The sequence below is a fragment of the Artemia franciscana genome, chromosome 7, assembly GCF_032884065.1.
Source record: "Artemia franciscana chromosome 7, ASM3288406v1, whole genome shotgun sequence".
Lineage (NCBI taxonomy): Eukaryota > Metazoa > Arthropoda > Branchiopoda > Anostraca > Artemiidae > Artemia > Artemia franciscana.
The window spans coordinates 39,340,181-39,367,783 of NC_088869.1; the positions used below are offsets into that span (position 1 = coordinate 39,340,181).

At 33.8% G+C, this 27,603-nt stretch overlaps 1 protein-coding gene across 1 annotated transcript; it reads left to right on the forward strand.

The window, feature by feature from the left end:
- Positions 1 to 541: 541 nt before the first annotated feature.
- LOC136029267 (uncharacterized) lies at positions 542 to 27,603 on the forward strand. Its single transcript, XM_065707513.1, has 5 exons — positions 542 to 609; positions 6,928 to 8,288; positions 11,145 to 11,838; positions 15,859 to 16,080; positions 20,665 to 27,603. Exons 1-5 carry the CDS (start codon positions 583 to 585, stop codon positions 21,187 to 21,189), a joined length of 2,829 nt encoding a protein of 942 aa, XP_065563585.1. The 5' UTR covers positions 542 to 582; the 3' UTR covers positions 21,190 to 27,603.

A 27,603-nucleotide genomic window follows, 5' to 3' on the forward strand; every position in this document is an offset into this window, starting at 1 on the left:
TATCCAAAACTAGCTCCCCTATCGCTAGTATCTTGTTCAGTACTGCTTGATTTCTGATCTTAAGGCAGTTAGAACCATTTGAGGATTCTACCAAAATTGTATCTTTTTGGCATTCATTAAATTGATTTCTCAACAACATAATTCCTTTCATGATTACACCCAGTGGTGGATTATGAAGACCAGGCTGCCCTATTTTAGTCAACCATACTCTAATGATACTGTCCTCACCCGTGAGAACACCCGATCCCCCTGAATCATGGGGGTTAGGCATGATGAAAGCCTTTCCAATCACAACAGAAAAAAAAAAAAAAAAGTAGAAAGAAATTCCACAAAACCAGTCACAGGGTGAAAAGAAGAGAAGGAAAAATATCTTAAATACCTTAATATTAACTGTTTAAACAGTAAAACAAAGAAAATAAGAAAATTAGCAAAATGCTTTATCAAATTAATCTTTTCCGCATTCAATCTACAATCTACTTTGCTAAATCCGTTTTAAGTAATTCGCTCCCTACATAATTCCGGACTTTGGCAATATTGACGCAGCTCTCCGTAAAATTTGAAAAAAAAAACGAGAGTGTTCCAATGGAGCCTGAATTCAGATTAAAAGAGGTAGACACATGTATTAAACACTTGTATAAGGCTTGCAAGAAAGCCTTGATTTTTCTGTAGATTTAATAGCCTATTAAGAGAAAATAATAGGCTACAGTCCTAAATTGTCCATCATGTAGGCCTAATACAAATCAATCATGCTAGCCTAGCTCTTAACATTTGTTTACTTGGCAGAATATCAACATTGAAACGTACATGTCTCTTCAATTTTTCTGTTACATCAAAATTTAGCTACGATAAAATTGAAAATAATAGGCCTACTTTTAATTTTTAAATAGGTGGTTTCCCTCTTTTAATATAAGTTTATTAAATGTGTCATGATTCATTTTAGCCACAATTGTTCCAAGGAGCTATATACTATGTTTGAAAACCAAACATCAACCTTTATTCCTCTCCCTATTTTCACTAGTGATAAAGACCTAGGAGTCACTATATATAGCCTTTTTAAGTTCCACAAACAATGTACAAACTATTTTCAGAGCAATTTCATGCCTTGGACCTATTAAAAGAATAACTACAAGCCAATCATGTAGAGTCTTCTTGAAGCTGTATAAGGCAATTTTAAGGCCAGTTCTTGACTTTAAAGCTCAGGCCTACCTTTTTGGTCCTTATAAAAAAAGTGATAGCCTAGCCCATAAGCTACAACTGATTAAGGGTATTCTTTGCACTTAGTGCAGAGATGCAGTAAGTATATCTCTAGAATGAGTGAGAAACCATATAGTGAAGGTCTATCTACCTTAAAACTCCCATCTTTGACCTTCTGATGTCAGTGCAGTGACATGCTACTGAGATTTGTTGATCAACCCAAAAATGAGCACTTTATTCAGATAACCAAAGAAAGACAAACATGAGGTTGCTCCAAGAAGCTTTCATAAGCCCAGAGCTTACTGCAGAATCAGACAACACTTAAGCAAAAAGGTCAATCAACTGTTGATAGCATAATAAACACATGTGTCATGAACAGCAGATCATTTGTCCCTCTTCTTTCTCAGTTAGATTGACAATATCCCACTCTTATGTTTGTTCTACTTTTCTCACAATAAATTTGGAATCTTTTTCTTGAGACAATTGTGGTTGAATGATATGTTACCTTACTATGTAGTTTCTCTTATGTTTTAAAAATTACATTACTATTATAATAAACACCATTGGTTGTAAACATTACATATTGGATCAAATATTCAAAATGTAGATGAATATGCAAGGGTGGTAGATCAACTAATTGGTTAAAAAAATGTGGTAATATCAAAGTAAGGTATATCTGATTCAATAAAGTCTGCAGTATAGCCTAATAACAATAGAAGTGCAGGGTTAGTCCACTACATAAGGAAGCATGTTAAGAAAACAATTCTTGTTTCAAAATATGCAGAATAATCCATATATATGAAGTATGCAGTTAACATATTTTGCATAGAGCAAACCCTTATCTTCAGTTCTTTCACTATTGTACAATTTTTTTTAACAAAGTATCAAAAAAAAAAAGTTGTGTAGATTCTCTTGAAAGCATACCTAAAGACCACAGGAATTGTGCATGGTGCACAAGTAGTGATGCTTTCTACTAATGTGCATGGTGCACTATACTGCATCAATGTTGGAACTCAACTGTTTTAAAAACTAAGCTTTTCTTCCCCAAGAAAGTTTTTTGGTACATGTGCAAATCCTGTTTTTCTGCACAGTTTGACCTTTTCCAATAAGGGTATTGCATTTTTGCAATACAACAGGTGTTTTTCACTCTTATAATAAATTATCTTATTATGGAATTAACAAGGACTTTCTTATTGAGTGTGCTGAGGTCATCAAAACTGGTTGACTTTTCATAGAAACCAGATTTTCATTGGCTAGTGTAAAAGGAACATTTTTCTTTGCTGTTGCAAGATCAACAAATAAATTGAAACAATGCTCAAAGCCTGAATCCCACAGGGAGATAGAATAAACAATTTTATATTGAATACCAAAGAGAAACCAATAAGGAATTCTGCTTTGAATTCCATAGGGGGAAATGCAGGCCTGCATGTTCTATGGTCAAATATGGCTCTGAAGCATGGGCACTCTGAAAACCAGATGAAAATTTACTAGATGCTTTCCAGAGAAATTGCCTACAGATTGTTCTGGGTACCTGGCTGACTGACCATATTTCAAACAGTAGGTTGTACAAAAAATGTGGTTCAATCCCACTTTCTAGGGCTATAATAAAAAAATGTTGAGATGGCTAGGCCACATTCTGTGGATGAAGGATGACAAATTGCCAAAGATTGTCCTTTTTGGCCAACCTTCTGGGGCCACACGGAAAGCAGGTTGTCCTTGTCTGGGTTGGGAAGATGTCATAAATAAAGATTTAAAAGAAATGGGAACTTTGTGGGAGGGTGTAAAAAGGGAGGCCTTGAATAGATTAAGTTGGGGGATGAGCCTGTATAGCTTTGTTGGCCTCAGGCGGCTTGGTGCGGCAGTGAGCTATTAGTAGTAGTTGTAGTAGTACTTTGTCATATTTTATCTATGGAACCAGTCCTAACCATTTCAACCTTTCTCTTATTTTAGCCCTCGAAAGCAGGATTGAACCATAATTTTTTACATCCTACTGTTTGAAACAGAGTCAATCAGAGTATCCAAAATAATCCATAGACAGTTCCTCTGGGAAAAATTTAACAAATCCTCCTCGGATTTTCAACCTCCCAAATTTCAGAACCAGGTTTGACCACTGTCATCACTATTGCTTCCAATATTCTAATTCTTTTTCAGACTTATGTTTGCATTCTTCAAAACCTTGTCAGCTGTGAAAAGGTACTCAGGTTCTTGGCTGTTCCATCATCTTTACTAGTAATAATGCCCAGTTTAGTGAATCTATCCACTTGGTTAGTCTTCTTGTTACTTACTATCACCTGAACACTATCATGTTTTCCCAGTCTAAGTGACTCAGTCTTCTTAACATTAATTTAACCCTGAACTTTCAAAAAGAATTCGTTTGGCTTATAGAGTTCTTTTTTCTCTCAACATAAAAATACTGTTTTTGAGGGAGAATGCATTTCAATGTATTTGAACAAATCCTATAATAATATGCTAACATTTCCAAATAATTTGCGATATTTTTCTTCTTTTTTTTTGGGGGGGGGGCTATTGCAACAAAACAGTTGGACTCAGGTGATTAAATACAATGCAGCAAGCATTTCATGTTTGCTCATCAATTTTGTATTTCCTTGCAAAATAAAAACGAAAATTTAAAGTTATCTTTTTAACACTAAATTTTTCTACTGAAAAGGGAACAGTTTTTCTAGCATTCAAATTGAAACCAAGATTTGGGCTAATCTTGAATGGCAAACACTAATATAGCTAGGATGTAACAAAAAGTTTTCCTCCACCCCTCTCTAAAAGCAGGTGAAAGACAGCTAAACTACAGGAAGAGTGAAAATGAAACCTGACCTTTTGAATCAGTTAAACAGGAACTTACATAATCATACAAATTTACAAGTAATTGAATCAAATATAGATAAATAATTAAATTTTGTAAATACAAATAAATAATTAAATCCTATAAATATATATTTAGAAAAAATCTGACCATGGCTCAATATGGTAGCATTTGCCAAAATGAGGTACTACCCTAAGAATGTAGAAAATCACGTTTTCAGGTATGATTAGACCATTCAAGGGCAGAATATATTTTATTGTGATGTCCTTGATAGTTAAAATATTTGTCAACGTTTTTGCTATTTTATTTTATATATATGAAAAAATATATAAAAGAAAAACGAAAAGGAACAGTAATTTTGAAATATGCAAAAACAAAACCTTAAATGAGAAAGAAAACTGAAATAAGAAATGGAGAAGTCAACAAATCAAATACCTTTCTTTCAGACCTCAGAGCATGTCTAGGTTCCATTTTTACATTTTTGTTGGGTGTGAAGACACTGTAATTAAATATTACAAAAGGCCCTGGTCACTATGCAGATTAAAAGACAGCCCCTGAATTATGAATCTGTAACTCTGAATCTGCTACTGAGCTATACATGGCTATGGTCGTTTTTTAAGAAAATTAAATAAAAAAAACAAGTTTTTTAACTGAAAGTAAGGAGCAACATTAAAACTTAAAACAAACAGAAATTACTTCGTATGTGAAAGGAGCTGCTTCCTCATCAACACCCCACTCTTTACGCTAAAGTTTGACTCTTTTTCTCAACTCTTCTTTTTAAAACAGCAAAAACTTTAGCATGAAGAGAGGGGCGTTGATGAGGAAGCAGCTCCTTTCATATACAAAGTAATTTCTGTTCGTTTTAAGTTTCAATGTTACTCCTTACTTTCAGTTAAAAAAACTTGTTTTTTATTTAATTTCTGAACGTTTTTGAATCAATGCATGTTTTGATTTTGGCTCTCCACAGAGGAATATTTAAAACAAAATTTGCATATTTTTTTTTTTGCTAAATGGCTTTTTCATAATTTTGATCAAATGATTTTGAGAAAAAAAAAGCAGGGGAGGAAGTCTAGTTGCCCTCCGATTTTCGGTTAATTAAAAAGGCAACTAGAACTTTAATTTTTTAAGAATCTTTTTATTAGTAAAAGATGTATGTAACTTATAAATTAGCTTACGTAAAGAACTTTTGTGTTCTCATGTTTTTATTACATATATGAGGGGGTTCGCCCCCTCGTCAGTACCTCGCTCTTTACACTAAAGCTTAAGTTTTGTCCCAATTCATTAAGAATGACCCCTGAATCACAAAAGCCGTAGAATAAATAGTTGAATTTACTAAAAATACTTTAGCATAAAGAGGGAGGTATTAGGAGGAGGTGAACCCCTCATATGGGTAATAATTTCTGTTCGTTTTAAGTTTTAATGCTGCTCCTCACTTCCAGCTGAAAAAAAATTTTCATATTTGTTTTTTCATTTTTTTTAAGTAATGCTAGTAAATCCTGTGCTCCCTTCATGGAAATTTTCTTCCCCTATGACAAATTCTTCGATAGAAAGTTCCCCCAGCATATCCCCCTCTTCTCAACCCCTCTCCCAACTAAAAAATCCTCCTGAAAAAGCCTGTACACTTCCCAATAACCATTACTATATGTAAGCACTGATCAAAGTTTGTAACTTGTAGCCCCTCCCATGGGGACTGTGGGGGAGTAAGTCGTCCCCAAAGACATAGTTATAAGGTTTTTCGACTACGCTGAATAAAATGGCTATCTCAGAATTTTGATCCGTTGACTTTGGGAAAATAATTAGCATGGGAGGGGGCCTAGGTGCCCTCCAATTTTTTTGGTCACTTAAAAAGGGCACTACAACTTTTCATTTCCGTTAGAATGAGCCCTCTCGCAACATTCTAGGACAACCGAGTCGATACGATCACCCCTGGGAAAAAAAACAAACAAACAAATAAACATGCATCTGTGATCTGCCGTCTGGCAAAAAATACAAAATTCCACATTTTTATAGATAGGAGCTTGAAACTTTTACAGTAGAGTTCTCTGATACGCTGAATCTGATGGTGTTATTTTCGTTAAGATTCTATGACTTTTAGGGGGTGTTTCACCCTATTTTCTAAAATCACACAAATTTTCTCAGGCTCTTAACTTTTGATGGGTAAGACTAAACTTGATGAAACTTATATATTTAAAATCAGCATTAAAATGCGATTCTTTTGATGTAGCTACTGGTATCAAAATTCCATTTTTTAGAGTTTTGGTTACTATTGAGCCAGGTCGCTCCTTACTACAGTTTGTTGCCACAAACTGTTTGATTATTTTTGTGTGATTTTTATGTTAGCTGTCATTTTTTTTTTTCAATCAGAAAGGTCTAAAATCTGATTTCTGGACCATAATCTAATTTTAATACTACCTCATGGGCAGGTATTATTCAATCAAAATCTTGAATTTGGGCTCGTGTTTATTTGTGTTTAAAGGTTTGCATTCCTTCAAAAATCAAACAGTGATTCTAAGACATGATTTTTCCCATTAATGAATATGATTAGTTTTGCCTTTGGGTTATTTTCAAACAGAGGTTTAGGACACTTTCTTTCTGTTTAGATATTTGTCTAAGACACAGTTTCTCAGAATGAACACACCATAGAAATATGCTTTTGGGGTAGGGGGAGTGTCAGGACTCCCTGTCGTGGCCAGATCAAGTGTTTTAGGAAGCATGTAGTAACCAGAATAATTTCGTTACAACAAGGGCAATGTGGGCGGTCATCAACTCCATTAAAGGAGATATTCTACTCTGGAAATGAAAATTGTCTTATATATGTATTTTTAAGTGTATCTGTACTTTTAATATAAAAAAACGACTAGCTTGTTTCAATTTAGTGTTGATTATGAGTTGAAATAATTAGGAGTTGTTTTTAGAATGGTGTTAGTCCAGAAAAGTTAGATGACTCTTCTAGTCAAGGTAGTACTGCTGTACTAGAAAGTAGTTCATCCCAGGACACTCCACCTGTTATACGAGGTCCATCTCTTTTGGAATCTTATTCTCCTAAAAAGAAACCAGAAGCAACTCGTAAACCTTTAAATTCGATAGTGCCAGCAAATGATAAGCTAGAAAACAGTAGGGCTCAAGTGAGCATGACAGACAAATTAAACATGGATGAATTGAGTAAAAATGATAGTTCAGAAAGTTTTTGTGATGAACTGAGAGAAATTGTTTGTGGGAAACCAGAAAAAAGGGAGTTGTCTAGCTTTGACCTTTGTGTTTCTCAAGCTGTCCCCTATGAAAGTCCAGAGATTGTTATGACGCAAGATTATAATGTTGATGATAAGGAAGATTTTACTAATAAAATTAGTGATGAAGGTCAACATATATCTGCAGACAGCTCGTTAAATATCAGTGAAGATAAGCATGTAACATCATCATTCTCAACACCTGATATGCAGGCACAACACCATTCAACTCCACACCAATCATCTGAATTGTGTGATAAAGAAAACGGCTTGATAAATTCTCAGGATAGTAATCTAGAAGAGCATAGTTTTTACTTTACCCATAGCTCTGTTACTGCTAATAAAAAAGATGGTTCTTTGCATATACAATTTATTGGTGAAAAAAAAAGTGATATTCAAAAGTGTGTTTCCTTTCTTGGCAGTCAAGTTGGTATATTTTTAGATAATCTAATTGAAAAATCGAGCTTTCATTGTCCATACTCAGCTGATATATCATCGTCTAGTAAAAGTAAATCTAGTGGAAGTGGCAATGAATTACTTAGAGCAGCAATTTCTAACTCATCAAAGCAGTTCCCAAATGAAGCTAATGTCAACATCCCTTGCCTTCAGTTAGCTAACTCAATTACATCGTCAGAAGATAGCCCTTTCAAACAAGATCAGTCTACCCAAGTGGCGTTCAAAGACACCCCCAAATCAGCAAGAAAACGCACTAAAAGTGGTTGCAGACGTTCAAGCAAGAATGCACGAAGTCTTAGTGTAATTGATGAGAATAAAGATGAGGATAATATTAGGGGCACCAAAAGAAAATTAGAAACTGGTTCTAGTTCTATACCGTTACAAGGGGCTCAAAGTTGGGAGGAGGAAGGAGGTGAAAAGAGAGTAGAAGACCAGATCAGAAAAGATGATGAGTTCCAAAGTGCAAGTTATGATTTTGACACCCCATTAGAAATTGAAGATGGAAGAAGGCAAATGAGCTCTAAGGTTGGCAAAAATTTCAACAAAGCAGCAACGCCTAGCAAGAAACACCTGAAGACTGCAGAATCTCTATGGTAAGTTTAATTTCATTTTTTTATTTTATTTAAAACTATGACATTGGAAGTCAGCAGAAAAATATTGGCAAGTGTGGTAATACAAAGAAAAATAAATAAAATTATCTGGTTTTGGGCTTTAGATTAGTTTTGGGCTCTACTAAAAAAAAAGTATTTGTCTAAGATGGGCAATTGAAGGGTGAGTCTATGTATTGTATTATATAAATATGGATGCAATATTGTTGAAGCTAAATTGATTTGTAAAGAAAAACAGACTTGTATAGGTTTTGTCTAAACTTACTATTTTAGACTTACTTGAAAGAAGACCAAATGATTAGACATCATTTTCACTGTCGTTGAAACTTTGAGGACAAAGTAACTTGATTAATTTGCATTAAATAAGATAATTTATTGTGACAATCTCAATCCCATTAGCAATCTATCCTATTATCAATTACTGGTAAATTATGGTCAGTTTTTGATAGTTTTGTGGCGTTTCAGTGGTGTCAATTGGGAGTGGGGTATTTGACCATCTTCTGGTATTTTTCTTGGGTTGTTTTTTTATGTATTTCCATTGAAAATTGGCTTTTTTGGTAATTTTCATTAACAGAATTAAAAACAGAAAAACTATCCAGCTCCCCAGATTTGGAAAAATACACATCTGTCCCACCCTCCTGCATTTCTGTTAGGTGACATCACTGACATCTTTAGAGTTAACTATTGCTTGATTCCTAGTGACATCTACTTTAGAGTTGTTCAGTTTTCCTATATTAATTCTTTGCTGTAGTGGTGCAGCGGGATTGATCTCTGCTTGGTATTACATAGAAAAAAACAAGTTTTTTTTAACTGAAAAGAAGGAGCGACATTAAAATTTAAAACGAACAGAAATTATTCCGTATATGAAAGGGGCTGTTCCCTCCTCAACGCCCCGCTCTTTACGCTAAAGTTTTTTTGTTGTTTTAAAAAGTAGAAATGTGAGAAAAAGTCAAACTTTAGCGTAAAGAGCGGGTGTTGAGGAGGGAACAGTCCCTTTCATATACGGAATAATTTCTGTTCGTTTTAAGTTTTAATGTTGCTCCTTACTTTCAGTTAAAAAAAAACTCGTTTTTTTATTCAACTACTGAACTTTTTTGAATTAGTGCAGGTTTTGATTTTCGCTCACCGTACATGAATAATTAAAACGAAATTTGCTTATTAATTTTACTTTTTTTGGCTAAATGGCCTTTTCAAAGTTTTGGTCGGACGATTTTGAAAAAAAGGGGTGGGGGAGGGGGCCTAGTTGCCCTCCAATTTTTTGGCTAATTAGAAAGGCCACTAGAACTTTTAATTTTATTTACGAACTTTTTATTAGTAATAAATATACGTAACTTACAAATTAACTTGCGTACCGAACTTCTGTATTCGTATATTTTTATTACGTATATGAGGGGGTTCGCCCCCTCGTCAATACCTCGTTCGAACTTTGTTTCAATTCTTTAAGAATGACCCCTGAATCACAAAGGCCGTTTAATTAGAAATATAGCTCTTTTGAAATTACTAAATATACTTTAGCGTAAAGAGCGAGGTATTGAGAAGGGGATTAACCACCTCATATACTAAATAATTTCTGTTTGTTTTAAGTTTTACTGTTGATCCTTACTTTCAGTTGAAAAAATTTGTTTTTCTATTTAATTTCTTTTTTTGATAATGCTGGAAAATCCAGCGCCCCCTTCATGGAAAGTCTCTTCCCCCGTGATAAATTCCTCCATGGAAAGATTCTCTCTCATAACCCCCTGCTCCCACCACTAGAAAAAATCCTCCATGAAAACGTATGTATACTTCCCAATAACCAATACTATATGTAAGCAATGGACAAAGTTCATAACTTACAGTCCTTCCCCTGGAGACTTTGGGGGATTAAGTCTTCCTCAATGACATAGTTATTAGATTTTTTTTAACTATGCTGAACGAAATGTCTATCTCCAAATTTTGATCCGGTGACTTTGGAAAAAAATGAGTGTGGGAGGGGGCCCAGTTGCCCTCCAATTTTTTTGGTCACTTAAAAAGGCCACTAGAACTTATAATTTCCGTTAGAATGAGCCCTCTTGCGAGTCATATTCAGGGGAGATGATTTTAGAATGAGATGGCTCTATTCTTTTTTTAGAGATTTCCAGTGGCTACACTTTAAATGGATACAACTTCCTTTAATTCTAACATACTAACGGGTCAAACTGTTTCTACATAAAGTATCTTTATTTAAAGTTGAAAACATGCTACTAATTGCTAAGGGTGTATCCTTTATTTTTTCGAGGGGGGATTTTAAAAAAAGCTTCAAAAATGTGCCAAAAATTTGTGTAAACGCATTTTTATTACGTTTTAACGTATCAACAAAAATATCTGGGACAGGGCTCAAACCCTGAACCCCCCCCCCCGCCTCCGGATACGGCCTTGCTAGCTGCATTGGAACTAATATTCCAAACAGGACTGAAAGTGGTCACTTAGACTTCTTTCCTCGAAAAAACAAAGAAACAGCAATAATATTTTTAGGGCCAAGTAGTTGGCTGAACTGGATTGGTGGATGGTTTTTGTAGTGAATTTGACATTTTCACATGGAAAAACAGGTAGCCTAATATTTTAATTTTGGGGACTTTTTGAACTACCAAAGAGGTGCACCATCAAATAAAATGAACGAAATATATTTGGGCTTCATTAATATAAGGTGTAATTAGTCTCAGATACAAAATTAAATATTTAAGATGAACATAGATAACTTTGAACCGAAATCTGGAATTATTTCCTCTATCCAGTGCCGTTTTTTCTATCTTTCTTTTCCAATTTGCTTGTTTCATTTTATATATTTGCTTTGATTGTTAATTTGAAAAAAATTATATTTTTCAGTCTTATAAAAGAAGAAGATGCAGCAGAAACACTTGGAACAAAAGTTGCCAGCTCTGATGTTATTAGAATTTCAGATGAGGAGTTTTCAGTAAAGGCCAATAATTCATTCCAAAAAGTACTTTCGAAATCTGTTGAGCTGAAACCCAATCTAGATGTTTACTCCCAATATGGTAGATTTTATTATCCTGCTAAGCTAGGGCAGCATACTAAAGCGGATAAATGGGAGGTTAATTTTTTAGATGGAATAAAAATTGAAGTGGGGCATGTTCGAGTAATTCCTGTTCAATACATACCTAAAGGAACCCTGGTATATTGCGAATGCCATGATGCAAGAATGAAGTTACCTGGTATCATAGTTGGATATAAATCAAATGGTGAAGTTGATTATATCGTTGAACTAGATAATGGGGATGTACGCATTGTCCCTCGTATGAAAGTAATACTATCTACTGAACAGATGAAACTGCTACTATCAGAAGCACCAGAAATTCGTACACCCTGTCTTGATTTAGATAATGTTATTTGTGGTAAGAGAAAGCGAGTGCAGCGAATGGAGCTTCAGTCACCATCAACCAAGTGTCGTGCAAAGAAGGACGCAGTACTGGACGGGACTGAGAGTGAAGTTGACAGAGGGGTGGCAACTCCGCGACGAAGTGCAAAAAAACTGATTATGGAAGACATTGATAAGCCTCAGGTAAGTTACTTGGGGATTTATTTTTGAGCATTTGATATGTAAGGAACAGGGAGTAGGCTTTATAGATTTTTTTTCCTATGGCAAAGGTAATGCCTGATCTACAAGATTCATTTTGTAATAACGTTCTACTAAGTTGCAGAAAAAATGAGTGAGTAGAATTTTAGGAACATTAAGCTGATATTGATCTAATTCTCTCACCGACCTGCTTATACACGAGCTGCCTTGTAAAAAGTGGGTTAGCATAGTAGCAATCCTACTTAGCAGTTCTCATGGCCCAATGAAATTAGTTTGCAGATATGGTCTGAAAATACCATTTTTATATAAAAAGAAAACTTTTTGCTCAAGGAAAAGCTGTCAAAACACAAGTTGTGCTTCTAAAGTGTCCGCAACTTTTGGAATTCTGCTACTGGCAGCTTTGAAACTATTTTTGATTTCTAATTCTGCGACTGGCAGCTTTGAAACTTTTTTTAAATTTCTTATTCTGCTACTGGCAGCTTTGAAACTTTTTCTTATTTCTAATTCTGCTACTGGAAGCTTTGAAACTTTTCTAATTTCTAATTCTGCTACTGGCAGCTTTGAAACTTTTTCTAATTTCCAATTCTGCTACTGAAAGCTTTGAAACTTTTTCCATACCTGTCCACTAAGGTTCGCAACGAAATACCAAATTTGCATGAATAACGAGAATTTGCAACGAATATGGTTAAGGAATTAACGATACCAAATAGAAGCACAGTAGCAAAGTAAAGTGATAACCATTCCCGGAATCCGGAATGATTTTCGAAGATTTCCGATTTCCGAAATGATTTCTTAGTGATTTTTGTTTCGTTTATTTTCAATCAGTTCGTGTCAGACCAATGAGACATACAGTAATAGTTATAGATCACAGAGACTATACTCTGTGTTGAGTTCAAGTCTCTGTGACAAGTTTTACAACTTATAAAATTAGAAATATTGACCTGATTCACTAACATTAAGTGACTGATAATGGTGACAAAGAGAATGACCAAGAAAAGAAAACACATCCAAAATCATGTAACATAAAGAAAAAGATATAAACTAAATATTTTACTCTGTTGTTGCATTGATATAATTTTTTATTGTAGTTTCTTAACAATCTTCTTGTGTTTGTTTGACCTGGTGTTGTAGTCTAACAGTCTTTTTCCTGTTATACAGCTTATTGATTTTGTTAGTATGTCTTATGTTTGATACTCTTAATATGTTTTCATTTGTTCCTTCGATCCCTACCAAGGGAGATTACAGTCAATTCAGGCCATAACTAGGATAAGGGTCATATAACCAAACCATAAGGCTCCTGAGGGCTGCTGAAATTCGCCATATGATATTCTTATTATTGGTGTTCTTATTATTGCTATTATTTTTTTTTTGTCACTCTTTCTCTGGTCCCTACCAAGGAAGACTACAATCAGTTCGGGCCATAACTAGGATAAGGCTCCTGAGGGCTGCAGACCTTCACTGTATGCAGAGCATAACTTCAGAATTCACGTGATGGGATTTTTTATCCTTTTGTATTTATTTAGAAAATTAAACATAAAATTTTAGAGAATAAAATTTTAAGTTGTACAACATGTGAAACTTTAATGCTAATAAATCGACTGTAAACAGATCTTTCTGAATCGATAGTTCTAATAGATAGTTCCGAAAACGAATGGTTAATGCTGTTGGTGCTCTTTTTGAAAATGAACTGTAATATTTGCTTTCCTTGATTTTTTTTTTTTGGGGGGGGGGTTAATTGGGTTATCATACTTAGGACAATTATCGCAATTATTTGAGATGTAAGGCCCCATTTTTTTCGCCTTGCTAAAAAGGTTTTTAATAAGAGTACTTTTATATGGAGAAAATTAGACATAGCTTGCCAAAAAGCTAACGTGTTCGTTCTCAGCAAACATGACCCCCCCCCCCTCCTGATTGTTGCCACTTGTGGTACAATCAGTAGGTTTGTTTGAATTTGAGAAGAAAATTTTGAGAGAGATAGTAAACATGTTGTACTCATTTGTAATGTGCTAAAACAGTGAGGCGTCGAAGAGTAATTCAAGAAACCACCCTCGGAAGGTGATACTTTTAGAAACAAAATGACACTCGGTAGTACCGGTCAAAGTAACAGACAACACAACAATCGATACCTAATAACCAGTAGCTGTAGGTGCGATTAAATACCCTCTTACTTTTATGTCTATCTAATTAGTGCTTAGGCAAGATTTCACTTGGGCAAAATTAAAGCAAAATAATTAAACCCAAGTAATAGTCACCTATGTCCATTCTTTTGCTGCGGCGTATAAAGCTCTGTAAGTGGGTGGGACCTAATGAAATTTTAGAGGTTTAAGGCCGCTCAGTACCATAAAAATCATTTTGCGAGTCTCAGTGTCGGCTGAGAGTCTTAAACCCAAAGAACTCATTAACAAATTTTACCAACACCAGTGGAAACCTCCATAGCAAATGGGTAAAAATTGGTAGAGGATCTTAAATGTGTCAACATTTTGAAGAAGAAGAAGTTAATTCAATACAATTCATAATGGAAATACAATACACTTATTCCCCCTCGAAAGGCTCCATGGCTAGGGATACAAGGGGGATGAAAAGCTAGATCGTTCCGAATCGATAGTTCTAATAGAGTTATTATTATTATTATTATTAGTAGTAGTAGTAGTAGTAGTAGTAGTAGTAGTAATGCAGGAGGTTAATTTAAGATAAAGGAAACGTACATTTTACTAATTGTTAAGCAAAGCGCTTTCGATTCAGTGTATATACAGTGTAAGTAATCCGTATTCTGTGTTGGCAAAGATTTCAATCAAGGTCCAAAGCTGTCAAACCATTAAATTTATGATTATTACATTTATTTTTCATTATTAAAAGATTAAATTTGTCAAAATTATTAGACTTTGAATTGATTTTTAATGTTTTTCAAGCAGATATACTAGAATTCTGTCTGGGACTGCCCTTCCCTGAACTTTATGTTCCGTTCAATAAAAAAAAGAAGAATTCACGTTTTCTAGCAGTGTAAGCTCTTAAATCTGAATTTCTGTATATCCGGCACAAAACAGGAGAAGTTAACTGTTGTTCCTAAGACTTCCAGGAAATTATATTATATCTTTCTCAGATTGCTTATCAAACCTATACAGGCTATTACAAGACTGCCTAATCGATTTTGAATCGCTTGGCCACACAAACAAAAAAAGTTTATAATGGATGAGATATGATAGTCCTTTATTGTATCGCACAACCTTAGTTTTTTTGTACTTTGTAAAGAAAATTTCTTTTAAGAAAAGGATCATGCGTATATTATTCTAAATCTTATGAGGTGGGGGAGGGTTGATGATACTTAAATGAAAGAATGTTTAATTTGTGTTTCATTCGTTATCCAAAAACTGAATGAAATTTTGGGTCAAGTACTTATTTTATTTTCAGAATTCCAAAATTATTCAGCACTTTGCTCTCTCTATCATTCTGTTTTAAATTTGAATTCTATTAGGCAAAAATTTTAACAGTAGAAATACAACTTGATAAAGATTCCAATCGAAATATAACAGGATAGAGACTCAAAGCTAGGGAACCAGTTTACGAAATTGGGGGTGGTGTAGAATTTTTTCAACTGTTTTGTTAATGAAGGTGATTTTTCAAAATCTATCGCGTCTGCTTTACATGCTGACCCCAGATTCAACCGTTTTATTTTATTTTTTATTTTTTTCAGGGAATACTTTTTCTTTTGCTGCTAGAAATGGCAGGAGAAGTTTAGTTGGAAGGGGGGTGGGAGGTAGTTGGCATTAGAGTAATACCAACGAATCAAACTCTTTGAATATACCATTCAAATCTATGGGTTGTGTAAAACCCTTTCTGGCTGCTCTGTTGTGGGTTCTGCCCCTCCATCCGCTCGGGAATTTGATGTTGTAAATAAATTTTTGTGTTGTTGGACCCCCCCGTCCTTCAAAGTTGGCCCCTATGGTTATCACAAGTCACTTTTTAATATGTTTTTTTTCTTTTCATGATTGTGTTGGTACAAAGCAGCAGAAAGAAAGTAAATTGCTCCAACCCAGAATTTCAACCCCAAAGCAAATTTTTGAAGGTTATGGGTTTTTGCTGACTAAAAAAGAAGTGTTGTCAGATATTGATGATGACATGTCTGACACTGAAAGGACGTTTATTATGGTTGACTTCAATAAAACTGAACTTCGCATGATGATTCAAGACAGAGGAGGGGTTGTTTTTGATGATTTTATGTCATCGCAGGTAAATAACTTCATTACGTTTTATATAGTAAAGTGCTTTGTTTGTCTATTTGTTTGCTCTGTATTTCCTAAATAAATGGTAACATTTTTATAACAATGATAAAGCCTAATTGGCTTTTTCAGGAAAAGGTCAAAAGAAGGGTGGGGGGAACGAAATTTCAGCATTTTAGTACTTGAATCATAGACCAGATTTTATGAATTGTTGTGTTGTACATCATATGTTTTTAATAGAAATTATACATTTACGTTATAGATACTATATTATCGCGTCTAATGTAAGTCGCCGGTTTGATTCTTTTATTTTATTATTAATATTATTATTATTTCGTTTAAATTTTCACTTTTACAGCTACGCATGATAGGAGATGTTCAGAGAGGGGAAGGGGGGAAGTATCCGGTGTTAGAATAAAACCATGAAACAGTAAAAATTTGTGGTAAATTTATATTAAGAAACAAAAAATAGTTTATTTGAAATGTTATATAAACTTAAAAGAATACTGAAAAGGAAGTAGAACATTAAAAAATAAAACATTAAAAATAGACTATGTGAGACTCCTGTTGAAGCTGATCAATTAAGGTCAAATATGCTGAAATTGAAGCAAGAGGCCAAAAATACACTATATAAGCTCCTCTTTTGAGACTAGTCATAGAGAAAAAGTTCAAATATGCTGAAAATGATGTAAGACATCAAAAATGGTCGTAATGACTTTTAAAACTGGTCATAAGATGAAAAATGCTGAAACTAGTACTAGAAGTAAAACATGTACTAAGCTCCTCTTTTGAGACGATTCATAGAAAAAAAAAGGTCAGTTATGCTAAAAAAGAAGTAAGACATCAAAAATGGTTATAATGACTTTTGGAACTGGTCATAAGATGAAAAACTACTGAAATGGGTGCAAGAAGTAAAAAATGTGCTGCATAAGCTCCTATTTTGAGACTAGTCATAGAAAAAAAAGCAAATATGCTGGAAAAGAAGTAAGACATTAAAAATGGTCATAATGACTTTTGAAACTGGTCATAAGATGAAAATGCTGAAATTTGTGCAAGAAGTAAAAAAAGTTTCATATAAGCCCCTGCTTTGAGATTCATCATAGAAAAAAGAGCAAATATGCTGGAAAAGAAGTAAGACGACAAAATGGTCATGATGACTTTTGAAACTGGTCATAAGATGAAAATTGCTGAAATTAGTGCATGAAGCGAAAAATGTATTATATAAGCTCCTCTACTGAGACTAGTTCTAGAAAAAATATCAAATATGCCGGAAAAGAAGAAGGACATCAAAAATGGTCATAATGACTTCTGAAACTAGTCATAATGATAACGGACAAATATACTGAGAAAGAAGCATGGTGCGAAAACGCACGATGAGAAGCTCCTATTTTCAAATATGATGGTTGAAAATATGTAAAATGGGCTTCCCCAATTTATTGAGCCTAAATTTACCATTTGTAATTAGTTCCCTTATCTAATGAATGGGAAGATATACATGAAAAACTCTTTTAAACTAATGCTAGGAAGTCCCTAATGTAATACTCAAATATCCTTGAAAAAATTTGTCCTTTAAGAGTTTGAGGGGCAGTTGATTGAAAAGCTCTCTCCTAGGATGGGTCCAAAGGAACCTCCTCATCCCCTGCTCCTTCCTAAAAAGTTGAAAAATCATGGCCTAAAGCTATGCGATTTCGTATATTTACGGCCTCTCTCCTTCTAAGTAAAGGGTCTGACCTCTAGTCATCTATGATGTTATCTGCACGCGTAAAGGGTGTAAAATCGCCCTCGTACAGAAAAATTTAAAAACATTGACTTTATTTTACATTAGAAACAATGTAGGCCTAGGTCAAAATAATTTTTCTATTGTGTAATGAACACAATTAGCACTTTAAAGATAAATTTGTTGTTCGTATTGTAAGTTAATTGTCGGATAATTGATATTGAACCAATATAATTATCAAATTAAATGATTGAACTTGTTTCATCTTTTGGACTCAGCATCCCAATAATATATTAGCAAAATATATCACTAATAAAGGACAAATTGAAGAACTAGTCACTATTTGATTTTATATCATTGATATATAGGGATCAAGCAGTAAACTTAATTATAGATGATAGAGCTATATTTCAAATGCAGTGGCTTATTTTATAGTTTCTTCAAAAAGTCCTTCTTTTTTATCCTTGTCTTCCTCCTTCATGCTTAAAAAGTGAAATGAAATGCCGAAAAAATAAGATGCAAAGCCTCCTTCTGTGTATTTGTACCCCCCCCCCCCTCCAAAAAAAATAAAATAATAAATATCCTTGATACGGCCCTGGTTGCCATTTAACTTTTACATAGTATCACACTTCTTTTAACCGAAGTCTATATTAGGATAGACTTAGAATAGACTTTCAAAAGGTTCTTCATTTATCTAAAAAAAAAATTCTGGCTCCGCTTCTCAAGCTTAAACAATGAAAATAGTAATGGTATAATGCATTCTAAAAAAAAAAGATGAAGATGAAAAGGATTTACTGTACTTTCACTGTTTTTATTTTTTGGACTCCACTGCTTTTCTTTTTATAATCGAAATGCAAATATATTATGAAACAGATAAATTTTTTATAATAAGACAGTGAGAATCAATAGAAAATTATTTAAATTAAAGAATAAAAATGAAATTTAAAAAATTGATTTAAATAAAAAATCGAAAATAAATTGAAAAACAAAATAATAATAAAAGTCAAAATATTTTGGCTTTAAATCCGGAAATCCTTTATCAACGAAAAGAAAAACAGCTTAAACAAAACATATAATAAAAAGAAAAGGGTAAAAATGTTGTATATAAAAAAAATTCACGTTTAAACATAATATAACAAATTAAAGTACCAAAGTATAAACAACAAAGAACAAGGCAAGATGTCTGCTATATATTGTACATTGGGATTCATTTTAGATATGGGATTCTAACTAAATACCAAGGCCGTATCCAGGGGGAGTTTGACCCCCCAAAATGATTGTCTGACTTTCAAAAACATAACAAAAATAAATATAAATAAATCTTGATGTGTTTTTAAAGTTTTTTTTTATATAACCCCCGGAAAAATTCTTTTGTCCACCCCCCCCCTCCCGAAAACAAATCCTGGATACATCCGTGCTGTGTACTATCTCTTTTATCTTACGTCTGTACTAGGTTAAAGTCAAATACAAGTTAAGGAACTACGGTATTATGTTTGAAAAATTGAATGGATGTTTTGCATTACCAATCTAACACAATCACGTTCAGCTTGTATTGTAATAATTTACTTACAACTCCTGACTAGATTAATAGTACCGCCTGATAATTGACACGACTCCAAAGATATCGATACTCGGTGGTATCATACAGGAAGATCGATAATGCTGAAACGAATCGATAGGCAAATATTATCCTTAGACCGAGTTTATGCATCTCTTTAAGTATTCTAGAGTATTCTAGTGTGAGCCTCAAGTTCTTTGTATAAAATATTTCATTATTAAAATGTTAAAAAATAAAGAAAATATGAAAATATTCGCACAGTTTATTGGCAGCCTATTTCGCAAAACACGCGAAATGGCTAAAAACTCAATTAGTGAAAGAGCTATGAAGGAATGAAAGTGAGGTTTGAATTCTGAGATGTGCTGCCATTTATACTTCCCAGCCAAGATTTAGTATGCCGAATTATGCATGGTACGCCACTGATTGGAGACCTGCCCAGTCAAATAAATTCCCCGGAAGTACTATGAAGAATAAGGCATTCCCAGTAAGGGATGCGTTGGAGACAGGGGGGTATAAAAATTTTACAACAGGCAACAAAAATTTATTTGTATATATTTTGTTGATTTTTTACGTGTCAGACAAAACATTTGGGAGGTGAAAGAGGGTTCACACCGAGTACTCCCCCCCCTCTCTTGGATACGGCCCTGTTGGACGGCCTGATCTTGATGTGCGAGGCTGAACTATCGAAGTGTGGTGAAAGGTGATCATTGTTCGGAATGTGGTTACATCATTTTTGTATGCCATTGTAAGAGTAATTCTTGCCATGTGGCCGCGCTGGTATTCGGGATACGAATGCCCATGAGATGCCTTTGTTTACCCTATTATTCATTATTAGCTATGAATAATAAATTAGAAATTAGAATTAATATTTGTCATAAATTAGAACTATAAGAAATGTAAATATAAAATTAGAATAATAAAAATGAAAAATCCTAAGAAGCTGAACCATGTGGAAAATCGAACAATAGATAAAATCAAACTAAACATAATTAAATAAAATCTAAAGCCAAAAAAAACTAATTTCAATAAATATAAACTTTTAATTCTATTAGTTTCGACTTTATCTTGTTTTGGTTTTCCGCGTTGTTGGTTATCTTTTTTTGTTCTTTTACTTTTCTCAATTTTAGTTTTATTTATTTTCCCTTTTTGTTTTTTTTCGCGTTTTTTGTATTTACCACTTTGTTTTTGTGAACGTGTTTCCTTGTAAGTTATTCTTATAGCGCTCAAGAAGGGAAATTTATTTTATTTTATATTTTATTATTCATATTTTATTCTTTGTATTATTTTGTTTTTATATCAATTATTTCTTTTTTTTATAGCTCCATCCCAAGCTTCAAATTCTTGTCATAAGCAATCGAGCCTGCAGAACCGAGAAATTTGTATACGCCCTTGCTGCTGGATTCCCCCCTGTTCATAACGCTTGGGTAACTGATTCAATACGACGCGACAGTATTCTCGCCTACACCCAATACCTCCTCCCCAGTGCAATTTTTGAATCTGAGATTATTGAATGGAAACCAAGGTGGAAAACTTTGAATGGAAAGAAAATTTTAATTGCATCAGATGACGTCAATTTTGTCCAGTTTTGGTGTAGTGTTTTAGTTGTTGCTGGTGCGTCTAAAGTGACGCATTTTGATAAATTCTTAGCTGTATCTCCCTTAGAATATGATTTTATATTTGGAAAAATGCCAGAAGAACAGGAAGAAAGTGATAAAAAACTGATCAGTATATTGAAAAATCTTATGCCTAATTTACCTGGCGTGACAAATTTGTGGGGTATCTATTGTTTGGCTAATGGGTTGTTTGAACTCAACCATGACGAACCACATTTTACATTGTGGTGACTTGAGAGTCATCTTTTGTGAACATACTATGCTGAAGGTTAGGCTAGATCTAAGACAGTTTATATCTATGAATAATTTATGCTTCTTTTTTTCTGTGGAATGATAGCATGTCGTAACAGGCTAATTATGGTAACGCTGCCATAATTTTAGTAACTCTACATCAGAGCGCTCTTTCTGTAAAGAAATTAATGGTGAATATTGGTTGCCAAGTATGGTTAAAGTGTGCAATGATTTCAAGAAACTGTAGCAAGCACGGTAAAACTGCGCGGGACATGCGCGGTTCTAAGATGTACACCATGGGTCGGAAAGTGAGTGTCTATTTGGAAGGCAATTCAAGGACTTGAGGACTATAGTGCTGTTAGAGGCTGTTGTAAGATAACTTTATTATTGTCAATTAAGTTCAAACTTTCATTCAGTTTTGAATTAGAGTTTACAGCTCTACTTTTCTATAAATATGACTTGTTGTTATACTTTTTTCTTCATTAGTTTTCTTAAAGCTCTGAATCAGTTTTACTAAAAAATTTCTATCAATTTTTAGTAAGAATCTATGGGAAGCTAACAGGTGGTATGTGATCTGGACAACCCGCCCCCTATATTTTTGTCTCCCCTTTGATGTTGGAAAATACCTGTTTTGGGGTATTTTCATTGGAAAGTGCTACTTTTTTGTATTTTTGTTGAAAAGAAAAATAAAACAACAAAATTTTCCTAGATTTGAAGAAAAACAACATTTTTTTTTTTTTTTTATTAGAGTTCCTTCAACTAAAAACAGATTATTTCTTGTTTCCTAGAAATCCCTCCTAGAATCTCTAGGAAGCTACGAGATCTGATGCTTTTTAAACAGATTTAAACGTAGTGGCGTCAATTCCTGAACATTTGGGGGAAAGGGTGTGTTATATTTTGGAAAATCTAAGGGGGAAAATTTGCTTTTTTCATTTCTCTGATGAAAATACCAAAAGAAAGCATTTTCCAATGAAATGCTTCCCCAAAAGTGTATCTTTTCAGAATCAACGGTAGGACGGGAGACATTTCACGTATCCAAATGAACGAAGTAGTAAATAAAGGAAGACAAATGCAGCAATCTAAATTGTATATATATATATATATATATATATATATATATATATATATATATATATATATATATATATATATATATATATATATATATATATATATATATATATATATATATATATACATTATAAATATGCAGTAGAACATAATTTATATAAATCACTCAAAATTGAGTCCTAGAAGAATGATATAAGACTACAACGATTGAGTATTTTTAAAGCAAGGTTCGATGGAGAAATATGTACAAATGAATGTAAATGTTGATATTTGCATTTGAAGATCTCAAATTATGTGAGTAGAAGGGGTACACAGGAAATGGATCGAAAATTTAGTTCTACTAAAATTGAGACTTAATTTCTAGAGACTTGCTAATAGGATAGGCCTGACTCTCCACCCCTCAAATTCCAAATTTTCTTGAATTTCCAGGTACTTCTATTTAATATTGTTCCGTAAAATCTGTTTTTGCTATCGCCACCCCGAAAAACAATTCTTATGTACGTGTCTTTTAGTACTGGCATAACAATATGTATTTGTACTTATTTGGCATCATTTTAAATCTGATTTGATAGTTTTTCCAACTCATTATAAATCACCACAAGCCAAGTGACTGTGAAACATTGGATGTTAAAATTTTGTATTTGAATCGTTATTTTTCGAAGTTATTTAATTCTTTTTGAAAATTGAGTAATCAAACTCTTAGCCTAGAATCTTGTGTCTGTCAGTGCTTGGCAATGATAATTGTTAGGTATATGCCAGGGCTCCAAACCTAGGCCCATTAGTCACTGAACTCCAAATACTCGGGAAATTGCTAGCGAGGGATTGTGCATTGCTATGATTGCTTCAAGGCTGACCCAAGTTTTCAAAGCCCGCAAACTTGACCCAAGTTTTCCAATCCCGCAAACTTGACCCAAGTTTTCAAATCCTGCAAGCTTGACCCAAGTTTTCAAAGCCCGCAAACTTGACCCAAGTTTTCAAAGCTCGCAAGCTTGACCCAGGTTTTTAAAGCCCGCAAACTTGACCCAAGTTTTCAAAGCCCACAAGCTTGACCCAAGTTTTCAAAGCCCGCAAACTTGACCCAAGTTTTCAAATCCTGCAAGCTTGACCCAAGTTTTCAAAGCCCGCAGGTTTGACCCAAGTTTTTAAAAAACACAAGATAAATGACATCTTGTTGAGTTTGAACTGAGTTGGACAGCACACTGCTGGACCGGACGCAAGGACCTTACTAGTCAAGAGGCGTCGTTAATTCAATAAAAACATACATACATGCGCACATACCTTATGATCGCCAATTTACCATTTTGGGTGCAGAATAATATAAGTAGGATTTGGGGCTTTTACAAGTAAGAAATAGCTTCGATTTCTTTTTTTACGGTAAAGTTTACAGATCTTCATTACTGAAAATAACCAATGTGATCTAGTATAAATAATATTGTAACTTAAATATAATACCGGCCTGTATAATTGCCTCTGTTTATACTGCCCAGTCAATGAATAAGTTTCAGCGCTGAAAGTAATCATCTGACTTTGTACAACGGGTGTCTAAAGCCTTTTCATAGTTCCTTTACTGAACAATAAATTCTCACAAAGAAAGCACGCCCCTCTCATTCCGAAAGGTTCCATGATCAGGAAAACAGGGAAGAAAGGAGACAAAAATAAATCGTAGAATATCCCATAGCCAAGCGAGTATTTCTCAATAAACAGTCAATTGATTTCATTAAAATGGTGAAGAATTCTATGCATGGCTTTGATATTTATTATGGATTTTATCTCACCGAAATTGAAACTTTAAGAAAGAAACGTCATCTTTTACTTTTGTGTTTGTGGGAAAATGACGAAATATTTTTCTCTCTATCAAGCCTGTGACAAAAAAAGAATGTTTTATGTGACAATTCTGACCAAACCTGTGACAAAAAAACCCACTTATATGGCACGCTGGCGTCTAACATCTGTGTCCCAAAGTGTTTCAATGTGACAAATAATAAAACGTCTGTATGACATGTTTGGCCAGGCCTGTGAAAATATTGTTGAATATCATTGTATTTTGTTGTTCTAGGTTTTAGTACTTTTTGGGTTCTGTTTTAAGGATGTTTAGTTTTAATGATATTTTTTTTTTTTTTTTAAGGATATATAGGTTTAATTAAGAATTTCTTACGTATAATCAGGTTCCAAATAGTGTTAACGGGCTTGGACGAGTTAACTTTTGTTAACTGCTTTTTTTCATTGATATAGGGTTTATTAATACCTTTAGACCTAAATTCATGTATTTAATTATAAAACTATGGTTGTGTAGAGTTGTTTGAACAATCGTTCACTTATTTTCAATGTTTTTACAAAATTTAACTGTGTAACTCAGAAAATTTTGATTATGCCCTCATGTTTTATGTTACTCGCATGATTATATCTTAATTGTTTAACAACTATCTAAATATGATGGTTGGGTAAAAGAGCGTGGGAATTTGTTCAAAAAACATCATCTATTTTGCCTCTGACAAAAAATATAACCAAATTCTATCTAGCATATTACCGTGCAAAAACACAAAGATAAATAGAAAAACCTTTGTAAAAATATTGGCTGTATTTATTATCTAATCCTTTTTCCTTTCTTTTGGTTTACATTTAACCAAAGAGCTAGAATTCGTACTGTGCCAAGGGTACAGTAGTATATTTGTGTTTGTAATTCTTAAACTAGTGTGTGCTCTGCATGCTAACCAAGGCCTAACTGTTTTGTAATCAATAAGATAAAGTCTGAAAACAAATAATTCGGCCTAATTCTGGAAATTGTCTGAAAGTAGACGAATTATTTGTTTTTCGACTATTATTATTGGTTATGCTGTAGTTTGGCTGGCTAGTAATCAGAATAATAACTAATTTGATTTTTTTTTATTAACATAATTTAAAAATTTTTAACTTATTTTCTTTTAATTATTTAAATACTTAGATTGTAATTATTTTCAATTGTTTATATTTGAAAATATTAAATGATAATTAGCTAATTTGAAAAATTAAAATAATTTTAGAATAAAAATTTTGATTGAATTAAAAAAAAATATGCAGAAATATACCCGTTGTGCTCTTTTGCCAAGTAATTTTCTGTCTTTGACCCAGCTCAAAGCAAAAGAAAGCGATTTGAAACTGTTCAAAGGGACATATTATCAAAGGGGCAGATTATTCAACCGTTCAAAGGGACGTGTTCAAAAGGCACATTATTCAAACGTTCAAAGGGTCACATTACTCAAAGGGATGCGTTCAAAGGGTTAATTATTCAAAGGGACGCGTTCAAAGGGTTACATTATGCAAAGAAACATATTATCAAAGGGACGTGTTCAACGGGTCACATTGTTCAAAGGGACAAAGAGACATTTCATCAAAGGGGCACATTGTTTAAGCATTCAAAGGGACGCATTCAAAGGGGCACATTGTTTAAAGGTTCAAAGGGAAATATGATCAAAGGGGCGAAGTTATTCAAATGGAAACATTATCTGAGGGACGTGTTCAAAGCGGAACATTATTTAACCGTTCAAAGGGACGCCTTCAAAGGGTCAAATTATTTAAAGGGACGTGTTGTCAAAGGAACGCGTTCAAAGGTACACATTATCAATGAGACACGTTCAAAGGAGCGCATTATTCTAACGTTCAGAGACGCGATCGAAGAGGCACATTATTCAAATGTCCAAAGAGACGCGTTCAAAACGGCATATAGTTCGAACGTTCAAAGGGATATATTATCAAAGGGACGCGTTCAAAAGGGTCACATTATTCAAGCGCTCAAAGGATACGTTGTCAAAGGGACGCGTTCAAAGAGGCATATTATTCAAATGTCCAAAGGGAAGCGTTCAAAGCGGCACATAATTCAAACGTTCAAAGGGACACATTATCAAAGGGACGCGTTCAAAGGGTCACATTATTCAAAGAGATATATTACCAAAGGGACGCGTTTAAAGGGGCACATTATTCAAACGTTCAAAGGGACGTGTATGGAGGGTCACATTATTCAAACGGCAAAGGGACATATTATCAAAGAAACGCGTTCAAAGGGGCACATTATTCAAACGATCAGAGACCCTTCCAAAGGGGCACATAATTCAAACGTATGAAGGGACGTGTTCAAAGGGGCTCATTATTCATACGTTCAAAGGAAACTTTATCAAAGGGACGCATTCAGAGAGGATATTATTCAAGGGTTTAAATGGACACATATAGCTACACATTATTGATCTGTTTGGTGTCATACGTTTTTGAATTTTTTTGCTGATTTATCATCCACCTTTCTTTTTTTGAAGTTTGCGCCCACTACCGAAAACTGCATAACACCATATAGAGATCTTTTTCATTAAAAACTTAATTCCTGATTTTTCTACATTGTTGAAAACATGCTTTTATGATAGTTTTTCTTTAACCAATTCAAAAAATTGTTGTTGTTTTTTTTTTTTTTACCTTTGAGAATTCGAACTCCACCTGACCCCGAAAGCTTACTCCAAAGCTCTGTTGACATTTATTCAACAGTAACATAGCCACGAGGGATTTGTTTCACTCCTGGAACTTTAGAGGGCAATATCTTTCAGATGGGTCTATTTTTTACTTGTTCAATAGATTTTTGGGTCTTATTTGAAACATAAAATTAGGTCCTTGCCAGATTTTCAAGGGAAAAAGATATCTTTCTCCCTCTACCTCAAAACCAGTGTTTAGTGAGTGACTCCACATTTAAGACTATCTTTCTTAGGCCATTTAGCACCAATTTAAGCGTTTTTCCCTGATCGAAAAAAGAAATGCGTTTCAATGACTGTATATCTTCTTGTTTAGACATTTTAACTGACCGAGACCATTATATTTATGTGTCTAATTAGACTGCTTAAAAGTCCAAATTTTCTTGTAAGTAAAGGATCATAAAGGGTCTAATAGATCTGAGGACAAAGGGGAGAGAGGGCAAATGCATGGTGGTTTAAGCCTAAATTATAATTTGAATTGCTTCATTTTTCCCTAGGGTAGGCTGTATTTTCCCCCTGGAAGCGATCATGCATCTGTGATGATTATATTATGTACAACTACCGATGTTTGAATGTATGTTTTATGATATGCTTTAGATTTAGTACATATGTACGTATAATACGTACATATGTTTTATAATTGTCAGCGCTGCCGTTCGAATTGATCTTTTTTTTCGTTTTTAGGCACTGATTTTATGGTTTATTTGAAATACAGGTAAATTCTGAGCATTCTGTGCTCGTTTTCTAAATTGCTTTTTGAACAATAGATAGATAATCCCACTCATTGTTCAATATTTGGAAGATCTTCGTGATTCATTTGTATTTCAACGAATTAATAAATGATTTTAACGTTGAA